This window comes from Neltuma alba, unplaced genomic scaffold (assembly GCF_004799145.2).
Source record: "Neltuma alba isolate B1F8T4 unplaced genomic scaffold, ASM479914v2 tig00013762_pilon, whole genome shotgun sequence".
NCBI classification, from domain to species: domain Eukaryota; kingdom Viridiplantae; phylum Streptophyta; class Magnoliopsida; order Fabales; family Fabaceae; genus Neltuma; species Neltuma alba.
The window spans coordinates 12,316-23,613 of NW_021637894.1; the positions used below are offsets into that span (position 1 = coordinate 12,316).

General features: G+C 33.2%; 1 protein-coding gene across 1 annotated transcript; it reads right to left on the reverse strand.

The window, feature by feature from the left end:
• Positions 1-1,134: 1,134 nt before the first annotated feature.
• Positions 1,135-10,910, reverse strand: LOC114739085 (CBL-interacting serine/threonine-protein kinase 5-like). The gene is made up of 4 exons (XM_028927139.1): positions 10,901-10,910; positions 8,102-8,180; positions 5,114-5,192; positions 1,135-3,068 (listed from the first exon to the last, which is right to left on the reverse strand). The coding sequence occupies exons 1-4, from the start codon at positions 10,908-10,910 to the stop codon at positions 1,566-1,568; spliced, it is 1,671 nt and encodes a 556-aa protein (XP_028782972.1). The 3' UTR covers positions 1,135-1,565.
• Between the last annotated feature and the right edge of the window lie 388 nt (positions 10,911-11,298).

Below are 11,298 nucleotides of genomic sequence, written 5' to 3' on the forward strand. Positions count from 1 at the left end.
GACTCAGCTCATTATTGTTGCCTTTCCCTTCTCTGAGCTGTGTGATACAACTCTCCTATCCACTCCCTCTCTTTTCTCTCTCTCAACCAATTTCTCATTATTCTCATATATCATATCCTCCTAACCAACAGGGCTTTACAGGATTGCAAATCTTGTGCCTCCCATTGGTCCACATCAGCTTATTAAAGTGGAATCCCGTTTACTAATTCAATAGCCTCTTGTTTTGTTTTGGACAGAGCCAAAGCCAAGAAACCACCCAGGCCTCTGCTTCTCTCTCTTCTTTTCAACGCATATCGTTTTCTTCATGCTCCAATTGTTTTTTCCCCTTCCAACTTTGTATCTGGTTGTATCCTCCAAATTTAACAATCAAAACTTTCACTTTTCACTAAACATGTGATTTTGATTATAGGACAAAGTTTATGAAAGTATATATTTTTTAGGTGAAATCTAGAATTTGAGCATTCAACATTGAAAAATATTTTGCTAAGAAAACTTATAATTCCCAACTAAAACCTCACTACTGCTCGCTCAGTAACAACGCAAACTGTCATGTTTGGAGTAGGTTAAAGGTTAAAAATTTGGTGTTGGCATATTAATATATGCATGTTTAAAAGTTGATTGTATTGGGGGGAAAAATCTAAGATCTGTCCCATGTCAATTACTTTGGATTTGAGCCCTTTAAAAGTAAAAGATTCTGTTGAGAAAAATTATCCCCAAGTAATTAAAAAGCTCATCTATATCAATCACTTTGGAGGTGTCAAAACGTGGTTTGAGAGAGGAAAGAAGATTGTTATTCATGTGAAAACATGATTTTGGATTATGCATATATTCTCCCCGCTGTCTTTCATCTCCTTCCAAATCTTACCTAAAACATTCATACATATATGATTCGATTTATTGAACTATTCTCTTTCACAATCTACCAATAGACTGCGGTGGAGGTGAAAGTGATCTCCCATTTACTCTTCTTCCTCTTTTTAATGATATCTCCCATTTGCTTCCATTTCACTCATAGCTCATCTAATGATGGACCTAACAAAAGTTTGGAAGTTAAAACATTCACCATCTTCACAATACTACCAGATCTTTAATATAAAAACTAAATAATTAATTTAAAAATATTTAAAAAATTAATTAAGTATGTTAATCTTTTTAAACTATAATCTTCAGTAATCAATATGAATATTCTCTCACACCCATTTTCAAACATGTTCTGTCATCTGTGACCTTCAAGTTCCCATTTGATCTGTACGTATTTTGCAATTCAAATACATATGTACAAAAGAAACAGCCTTGAAAATCCACTTGATGATCAAATCAACAGCCAAACCCTACTTCATGCATCATTCATCAACAACCACACACCATTAACGGAGACAGGGAGACTTTTACATCCAGATCCTTTTGGATATTGTCCGTACCCTGCAATTCTTGTTATTTTCAGTACTATTTTCAGACACCTTTACCATACACCTCCAAATATCTCACAGTACTAAGAGTGGAAAAACCTAACTGAATCTTAGGAAAACACCCCCAGAAATCTTTTTTTTTTTCAAAATACCAACTTAATTTTGAGAATTATTGTTGTTGTTGTTGTTATTAGTACTGTCTCCTTGCCAGCTCCAGACTATGTCTTTCAGTGCAGGCCTCACTTCATCCTCACAGAACTTCATGTACTCGAGCGTATCGCCAGATGACTTGGACAATTCCACCACCGCCACCTCCGGCGCCACCTCGAACACCTCCACCGTCATGGCTAGCTTCCCCTTCCTTCCCTCTGTTTCCCCCTGCATCCTCACCTTAAAATCCTTCCTCCCTGTGATCTTAAAATTCAGCTTCTTCGCCACCGTCTCCAGCTTCGCCACAACCGTCGGAGCTGAAAGCTTCGACAGGAACATCGACGGAGACCTCTTTCGTGTCTCGAACAAGCTCCTCAGATCAAACCCATTTGACAGAGATGAGATTATCTCAAACGCATTGTAAAATGGTCGGGACGGTTTTTCTGATCTTACTACTGCTTCTCCTCCTTCTTTCTCTTTAATTTCATTCTCCTCCTCGTCGAAATCGAAACCTGGTTCCTTCTTTATCGAGAACGCGATTGGTTTCATGAACCCGATTTGAAACCATGGGTCCTTCATGATATCTGGGATCGAATATCTCTTTTCTGGGTCGGCGACAAGAAGATTAGAGATCAAATTCTTAGCTTCGGGTGAAATCCAATCTGGTAATTCGTACTCAGCTTTGAATGCCTTCTTGTAAATCTTCATAATATTCTCACCCGGAAATGGCAGATACCCAGAAAGAAGAGCATAGAGAATCACACCACATGACCAAATATCAGCTTTGGATCCATCATACCCTTTCTTCTTCAGCACCTCCGGCGCCACGTAAGCCGGCGTTCCACACGGCGTCACGAGCATTCCGTCGGCTCGACGCTGCTCCGGCAGTGCCGACAACCCAAAATCAGAAACCTTCAGATCTTCGTTCTCGTCCAAAAGAAGGTTCTCAGGCTTCAGATCACGATGCGTGACTCCACGGCTGTGACAGAAATCAATGGCGCTAATCAATTGCTGGAAATATTTTCTCGCGACATCTTCCTTAAGCCTGCCTTTAGCAACCTTGGAGAACAATTCTCCACCTTTGACATATTCCATGACCAGAAAGATCTTTCCTTTTGTGGCCATAACTTCCTTGAGCTCGACGATGTGAGGATGCCGGACCAATCGCATCACGGAAACCTCCAGCTTGATCTGCCTCACGAGCCTCTCTTTCTTGAGCTTCTCTTTCTTGATGACCTTAATCGCGACGCTCTCGTTCGTCACAAGGTTCCTGGCGTAATACACCTTGGCGAAGTTTCCCTGACCCAGGACCCTCCCCATCTCGTACTTGTTGAACAGAATGCTCCGGGGCGAGTCGTTCTGTTCTGACTCTGATGCGGGGCCTGCGCGTTGACTCGGGCCATATCGCCGGGAAGGGAAAAAGGGGGGCGGAGATGGTGGTAGCGGTGGCGGGGGCGGCGGAGGGAGGAAGAAGAACGGAAGGTTAAGAACAAGTAGTAATAGGAATTGCTACTCGTAATTTGAGAAGAAGAAGGGATAGACTAGGAGGTAATTAAGGGAAGGAACATGGAGAAATGGGAGAGACCCAGGTCGAAAAGAATGAATCTTTTCCAGGAGAGAGGGGTACGACGAATACACAACATGGCGAAGAAGCCTGTGGAGGGGCTAAAGGTTCTCATGTTGCATATATGAGAAGAGAGAGGGAAGACGATAAAAAAACCAGAGAGGAGATAGGGTTTACGAGGGCAAAAATAGGAAAGCGATGAGAACAGAGGAGGAAGCAGAAGATTGGGAATGGATTTAGTAAGAGACAGCGAGAAACACTGGGCAACGATGATCCAGAATCCACGGTTTTAAAATTGAAGAGCAGAAATATCTGTGTGCTCAAAATAAAATAAAATAAAATAAAATATATTTATTATTTTTTTAAGAAAAAAATAGGGTTGAAATTTTGGAACAAGAGTGCGGTGACGTGGGGCCATGCGACTCATTAATTAGACCTACTCTCTCTCCCGCGCATTCTAGGTCTAAGCATTGAATTAAAGTCTTAATTATTTCGTCAGGGTTAATTATGGAATTAATGAGCGGCGTTAAAGCTCTTAATTAATTAATTAATTAATTAAGTAATGATTAGAGGGGTATGGCCTATATCGGGTTGGGAGGTCGCTTACCTGCCGTTTCAGCTTCTTTCACTCTCCTTTTCTTTGACTTGTCATCTTAATCACTATACCATATTTATATTATTTATATTTAAATTTTGATATTTTAAAGAAATTCTAATTCTAATTCTAATTTATGAAAAATAAATAAATTTCAATTATTTATATTTTTTTAATGACAATGAATACTAAGCTGGATGCGAAATTCTAATCTTAGACCTATATAAAGGGAGATGAAGACGCTTGTTGTTAAGTACTCGTCCAGTCCTAATTTTAGGGCAGGAGGAGTGCATAATAAAGAACAATAACAAATATAAAAAATTTGATGTAACTATTGTGCTTTAAATTTAATCTAATAATTGAGATTAAAAGAATTGAAAAATCAGAGGAAAGCTAATTGCAGCATTCGAGATTGTAAAACAAAAAAAAAATCATATTCAATAATAATTGGAATGGTTTTCATTTAAATAAAATTTAAATGGTTCAAAATTAATTTAATTCTTATAATTTTTTGAATTTTTATATAAAATTTATGATGAAATAATTTTTCACTAAAAAATTTTAAATAGATATTGCCTGAATTAAATTCAATCAGACGGGTAAGACAGAAAGGGAAAAACAGAGGAAGGGAGAAAGAGTGACGTGGATGGAAGTGGACTCCAGCTGGGAGGAATTTTAATTTTTCAGGTTCAAGTACCCTCCACATAATTCCCGGCTTTTATCTTTTTGAGATTGCCATTTTTCTGATGAAATTTAATTTACATCATTTAAATTTAATGAAATATTTCCCCAGTTTTTTATTATAAGAGATAATTAACTAAATTATGTTATTTAAAATGTTGGTTAAAATTAATTGAAAACAATAAATGTATAAAAAATATAATCTTTTGTCAAAAATATCCTCATCTACATGGATGAAAGATAACGTGTAGAAGAGAGAATATGTAAGAATTAAATACGATGATATGAGTAATATGAGTAATTAAATGAGTATAAAATGAGAAATCAATAAACAAAATTTAAGATAACTTTTAAATATATCTTATAATACTTCTTATAACAAGGAATGGAGGGAGAAATTATGACATTATAATAAGTAAAAAAAATCCAAAAAAATACTTTTAAAATTTCAAAATCTCAAATTAAAAATAAATATGAAAATATGTTGTCATTTATTTTTTAAATATTATTAATTGGTATTCAAGTGTAGTAAATATGATTAATTTAAAATTTAAAAATATAAAAATACAGTAGTTTTTTTTTTTCTGGGTTCTCCCATAGACACACTGTACAATATTCCATCAATCCGAAGAAACAGGCGGAAGGCAGTCAACTACCCGGCGCGGAACCTCTCCACTTAGGCATTCTCTCCATTTCCCTCCACTAACGCAAAACCATGTCGTCTCCCACCTCTCCACCAATCAGCTTCTTGTATTCCCCTCCACTTGGTCCAATAAAATCGTTTTGCAGTGGCCTGACCTTTAAAAAAAAAAAAAAAGACGCTTACCCAGACAAGAGAAAAAATCAGAGATCTCTTCCAGTCTTCCTTCACTCGTACTGGCTGAGAAACAGCAATGGGACCTGATTATAATTCTTCCTTATTTGTTTCCACGCTTTAATTTCTGCTCTCTCTTTCATTAGTTACTTAGAAATATAAGTAAATGATACAATTATATAAATATATATATATATTCACTAGCTAGACGCACGAAACTAGAAACCTAGTTCTAATACGCAATGGAGAAAATTGACGCGGTGGACAAAATTAGTAGTTTAATATTAGAGATAAGAATATATGCTGGCTATTATTATATGAGGAAAACAAGCCAAGTTGGAGATGGAGGGGACATAAGCAGAAATATTTTCAAATGTCAGAAAAGGAAGAAGAGGAAGGAGAATAACAATGCGTGCAATTTTTAAATCAATAATTGAACTTATGGGATTGGACCTTTCATTAATCTAATCAGCCACATAAGCATCTTGATTAGGTTACTGATGCCTGATTAACTCCTACTTTTTAATATCAAAAATATCCTCTCCACAGAGCATCTATTTTTTTTTTTTTGTCATACCTCATACACTCATCATTGTTTACTGCCTTGTACATATTGTTTAAACTCATAAGTCATAACTTCACGCTTAAGAAAACCTCAATACTATGTTTGGATCAGGGAAAAGTAAGGGGAAAATAGGAGGAGGAAACACTAGGAAAAAGCTTTACCAAATAGTAAAAAAAAAAAATTTACTAATTTTTGTAGTTTTTCTTTTTAGTATTCTTTCCATCCTAATTTTCTCTTAATCGAAACGTGGGTAGAAAAGCGCTGGCTTTTCATTTAGATTACAAAGATCTTACCGTTTTATCTATTTGAACAATTCCAATTAATTTGTTTCCTATTTGATCTTTGCTTTTTGCAAGAGCAATCATAGATGAAACTCCTCCAATTCTTAATATAAAAATTAGTTTGATTAATGTAATTAGATTTAAAAAAATTAGTTAGGTTAGTTATTTGTGACAAATAATTGTTGTCTTTTCTAAAATATTATTGCTAATCATGTGTATTAATTAGAATTATCATTTGATAAAATTTTTAACATATGCAATGACTACAAGAACTATTTTTAAGAAATAGACAAATACAAGAGACAAAATGAACTGGGGTCTTATATGTATGACTAAATTGAATGTTAAACTAGTTCTTATATTAAGAATAAGGATTAGTTTGATAATATTATTTTTCACCCCAATTCATAATGAAAACATATTATTCTTGAGTTATTGATTAAAGCGGCCGGCAAATTGTTTCAAACATAGTAAAAAAAACAAAAATTTGTATAAAATATGCAACTTGCAATTCAAAATCCTCCGGCCAAAACACCCTTGCAAATTCACTACCATATGATTAAGTATCTTAGTCTTTTTATATTTGAAGAAAAAGCAAATAATAATAAAATTATAAACATGGTTGACCAAATTTCTTTATCTATTAATTGAAGTAGTCACGGAATGAAGGACAACTGTGGTACAAATGTAGAAACAAACGAACCGTTTCGTGGCCTAACGATAAAAGCATTCATCATATATATAAATATATTTGTGTGCGTGTGAAGCATCGGCATTTTTTGGAGGAAAAAAACTTTCAATTTATACTTATTTATTATTTTTAATTAATTTTTTGATTTACGGAATGGGTTATTTATAAAAAAGAATTCAAAGTCCACTAATAAGGCATTGCGTATTTCTGCTTCTTTCAAGTTGGAAAGACAATCACGTGAGAGTTCTTTCAGGCGGAAAATTGATGAAGACAGTCACGTGACATGCTAATTGCAGTTCGCCACGCAAAGCTCCTGAACATGGACGCGAAACCTTTAATTAATACTTAAAAAAATTATCTCTTTAATTATTATTCCCATTAATAAAAATTCCGTATAACATAATACACGTAATCAATAAATAAGAATAGTTGATGGCAAAAATTAATATGAATAGTTTGAGGGGAAACAAATCACTCTCCTTCCTGTTCTTACTATATAAATTTTTAATGAGAAAGGCGCTTTTAGCATTAGGTGCTCAGAAGTTTTTTTAGATGTAAAGGTGTCCTGAAAATTTAAAATCGTAATAATTTTGCCCTCAACAGTTAAAAATTTTAACAATCAATTTGGCTATTTTGACAGTCAATGTTAGTTTTTTAACGGTATGGGATAAAATTGTTACAATTTTAAATTTTTAAGGCAAATTGGTATTAAAAAAAAAACTTGTGGATATCCAACACCCCTGAGTGAATATTTTTAGAACAAATTTACACCTTAACCCTTAAGTAGCAAAAGAATTATATGGAAACCCTAGCATATTTCATAGTATCTCTAACTAATTATAAAACTCCTCTAACCATTGAGGGTAATTTTGATATTTCACAATTATAGAACTCCTCTAACTAATTTTAACTGACTCTATCATTTTATATAAAATTATTAAGAATCAAATGAAAGTAAATTAATATGTTATACTCCTCCGGTCCTAATTATAAGACCCAATTGACTTATTGAGGAGATTAAGGAAGTAAGTTAAGTTGGTTATTTATAATAAATAAGTATTGTCATTCCTAAAATATCCTTGCTAATTAAGTATATTGGCTAAAACTATCATTATTAGAAGGATTATGTTGGAAAAAATGCATAAATATAAGAGACAAAATGGATTGGGTCTTATAATTAGGATCAAATAAAAAGTCAAATTGGGTCTTATAATAAGGACCGGAGGAGTATTTACTATCAATATAAACTCAACAATTATTTCTTATATTTGGAGTGGAAGCATCGGAGGAGAAGATTATTTTACAAAATTTGCTTCTCTGCAGAAGCTATCCATGACGAGGGAAGCCAGACCAGTGAGTGGAAGACACAAGAAATTCCAAACCCAAATCATCCAGAAGGACCTTCACAGGAAACAGCGTAACGTTGTCATCTGCAGAAACAAAACAAGGCAAATCATGTGAAAGAAACATAAAAGAAAAATGAACAGAGCATCGTAATAGGAAACAACAAAAGATCTTAAGCCCTGCCTGCTCTATCTTAAACCCTGTTAGCTGTGTTCCAGAATCCTCCACGTTTAAGCATCGTCTGGCCACAATGTCGCCACCATCCCATCCAAAAACATGATAAATGGATAATTCTCACAACCCCAACTAAATATGAGTTAAAAATATAAGAAGAATTTTATCTTACAAAATATAAAAGTTTTTTTTTGTCAAGATTCTTACACATATTTCTTATACTCTCTCTAATCATTAATATAAGAACTCGTTTGATTTTTATTTTGTTCTAAATATAAGATTCCAATCTATTTTGTCTTTTATATTAATTTTTTTTATAAAGTAGTCCTTGCAGTAATAGTGGTTCTAGCCAATACACTTGACTAATAAAGATATTTTAGGAAAAACGACATTTATTTATTACAAATAACTAACATAACTAATTTTTTTAATCCACTCAAATTAGTCAACTAGCTCTTATATCAAGGACCAGAAGTAATATATTACCTGTATTCTTAGCTAATGGATGGGTCGGATTCAGTCTTAAATATAGAACATAAATTCATTTTATCTTTTAAATTTGTATTTTCCCCCCCTTAAAAACGCCTCTATTGATTGTAAATGGTTCTCAACAAGGGATTACAATGCATATATCAAAAAGAATAATTTAGAAAATTCAATACTTATTTATTATAAATAATTAATTTAATTAATTTTTTAATATCCAATTATTAGCTCTTAACCCTAAATTTACCCCTTAATCCTAAATTTAGCTTGTCGAGTGAGCTCCGTCATATGAGTTTATGATGTCATTAATCAGATTTTATCCACATCTCAATCCACTGTAAAATGCGGTTGATGTTAATTTTATTGTCAAAGGTTGTTGTGCAATATGGGAAATCGGGAAACCAATCCGCCATGGCCACATCAAGTCCTTATCTTTGGATGCTTACTATAGGGTTCCTCAGAAGCTTATGGAGTGCCCTAGAAATGAACCCTAATCCCATCTCTCCAACTTGCTCACAACAGTTAACCCCTCCCTCCTTTTAGCGCATGCAAAACAATAGTAGTTTTGAGAATATCTGGCTTTAGTAACCAACAACATTTTAAGCAATAAAAGAATGTTTAGATAAAAAAAAAGGAATAATATCAAAAAATTACAACATGTTTAAAGGAATATAATTATAAAAAATACATTCAATATAATAAATAATAATAAGTTCATACTACTCACTTATTATTAGCACTTTTTCATAATTATATTATTTTCTTGTGATCTCGTAATAATTTTCCTGAAATAATATTTTTACAACAGGATTTTCTTTTTCGTTGGTGACAATAGAGATGATGTAAAATGGATAACCAGTGAAAATTTTATAAATGAGATGTAGATTCATCGATTTTTCACCTGTACAAGACAGCCAATATAAAAAGAAAAAAGTAAAGAATTTGGGTCAATATAATTTGTAATCTTTAAGGTTTGTTCTCATTTTAGTCTTGATCCCTCAAGTTTCAAACCACGGGTTTTTGCCCATTAAATTTTTTTTATTTAAAACATCAACCTTTATAATTTAATAAAAAATTGTACTATTTTGTCTATTGAGAGACTAAAATCTGTGATTTGAAATTTAAGAGATCAAAATCAAAATGAAAATAAACTAAAGGGATTAAAGATTATATAACCTGAAGATTTTTTTTGTCTTATTAACCTTTTCTGCATTGGTTGAAAGTCTTTCTCAATATCGATTTAAAAACCGACACAAAAAGTTTTTTTTTTTCCCAGTATGGTATAAAAAGTTCTAGACTTTCCGTGATTGACTTTATACAGGATATATAGAACGAGTACACAAATTCTTTTTTAATTGTTTTAAAAAGACTTTTTTATGCTAGTGTACGCTTTTTTCTTTTATAAGTTGTTAATAAATGAGTTAGATAAATAATTTGGAGAGATTAAAAAAATTAATTTAGTTAGTTATATATCAAATGTATTTTGACTTCATTGTACATTAGAACTATTCAATAGGGATATTTTTTAGAACACATTATAAATCTTAAAAACAAAATAAATTTAAGTTTTATGTTTAGGATAGAAGATAGTGCATATATAATTTAAATATAAATAATATATGATATTGAGAAATTTTATATTATAGATTGATGTGTGTGTGTGTGACTAATGCCCCTCTTTTTTTTTTTTGGATTACTCCATCCGGTATCCCAGGGAAATAGGCGTCTTTCAGCCGTGACAACGTCTCCAGACTAATCCGGATTCGGAGGCTTACAAGGATCCATACGGACGGCGCCCCTGGCCCCTTGAAGTGTTGCGTTCCTACGTCTCGAACCCGAAATCCGTGGTTAAGCTAAGACAATCCCAGTCAGTCGACCTAACCCCGCGGGGTTATGCCCCTGTTTTATCTTTTTGGTTTTTTAATGAACACCACCGCCCTTTATAAAAGTACATACATAGATTACATACATATGGAGAGAAGATGTGACAATAATATTTTGTGTCAGAATACGATACTTCAATTTTCACCTTGCAACCCAAAATCACATTTAAAAAAAAAAAGAGACCAAATTTATTTAATAATTAATAAAAAGTAGTCATACGGTGAAGGAAAACACTCTTTCCAGCGTAACAAATGAAACTTGCCGTGCTCCATTGTCTATTCCGTGATAAGAGCGAACACCAATATTTATATATACAAGGCATAAAAATGTCCCCCCCCCCCCCCAAAAAAAAAAAAGGAACATATACATATAATCAAAACAGATATTAAATTATTGATGTTTAATTTGCTGTTCAAACTTAACATTATGTATAGTACACATCAAAGAGACCAAATCTGCAACTTGGCACCGCGGGGGAACCTTCTTGTGTTTTGTTGTTGCATTTTTCCCTTCTTAAAGAAAAGGACAATCACGTGGCATATATATTAAATTAATATAAATATTTTCCTAAAGCGGCTGTTTTTTAATCAAGTATATTGTGAGATACTAAATGTAAACAACTCTTATTGATTTGCCTGGAAAAGCTGTTTTACTTTTATA

Coding starts and splice junctions, on each gene's coding strand:
- LOC114739085 (XM_028927139.1), bottom strand. Junction 5,193..8,101: donor CTTGTGTCTTCCACTCACTG/GTCTGGCTTCCC, acceptor TTTAAAGGTCAG/GCCACTGCAAAACGATTTTA. Junction 3,069..5,113: donor GAGAGGTGGGAGACGACATG/GTTTTGCGTTAG, acceptor AATTACGAGTAG/CAATTCCTATTACTACTTGT.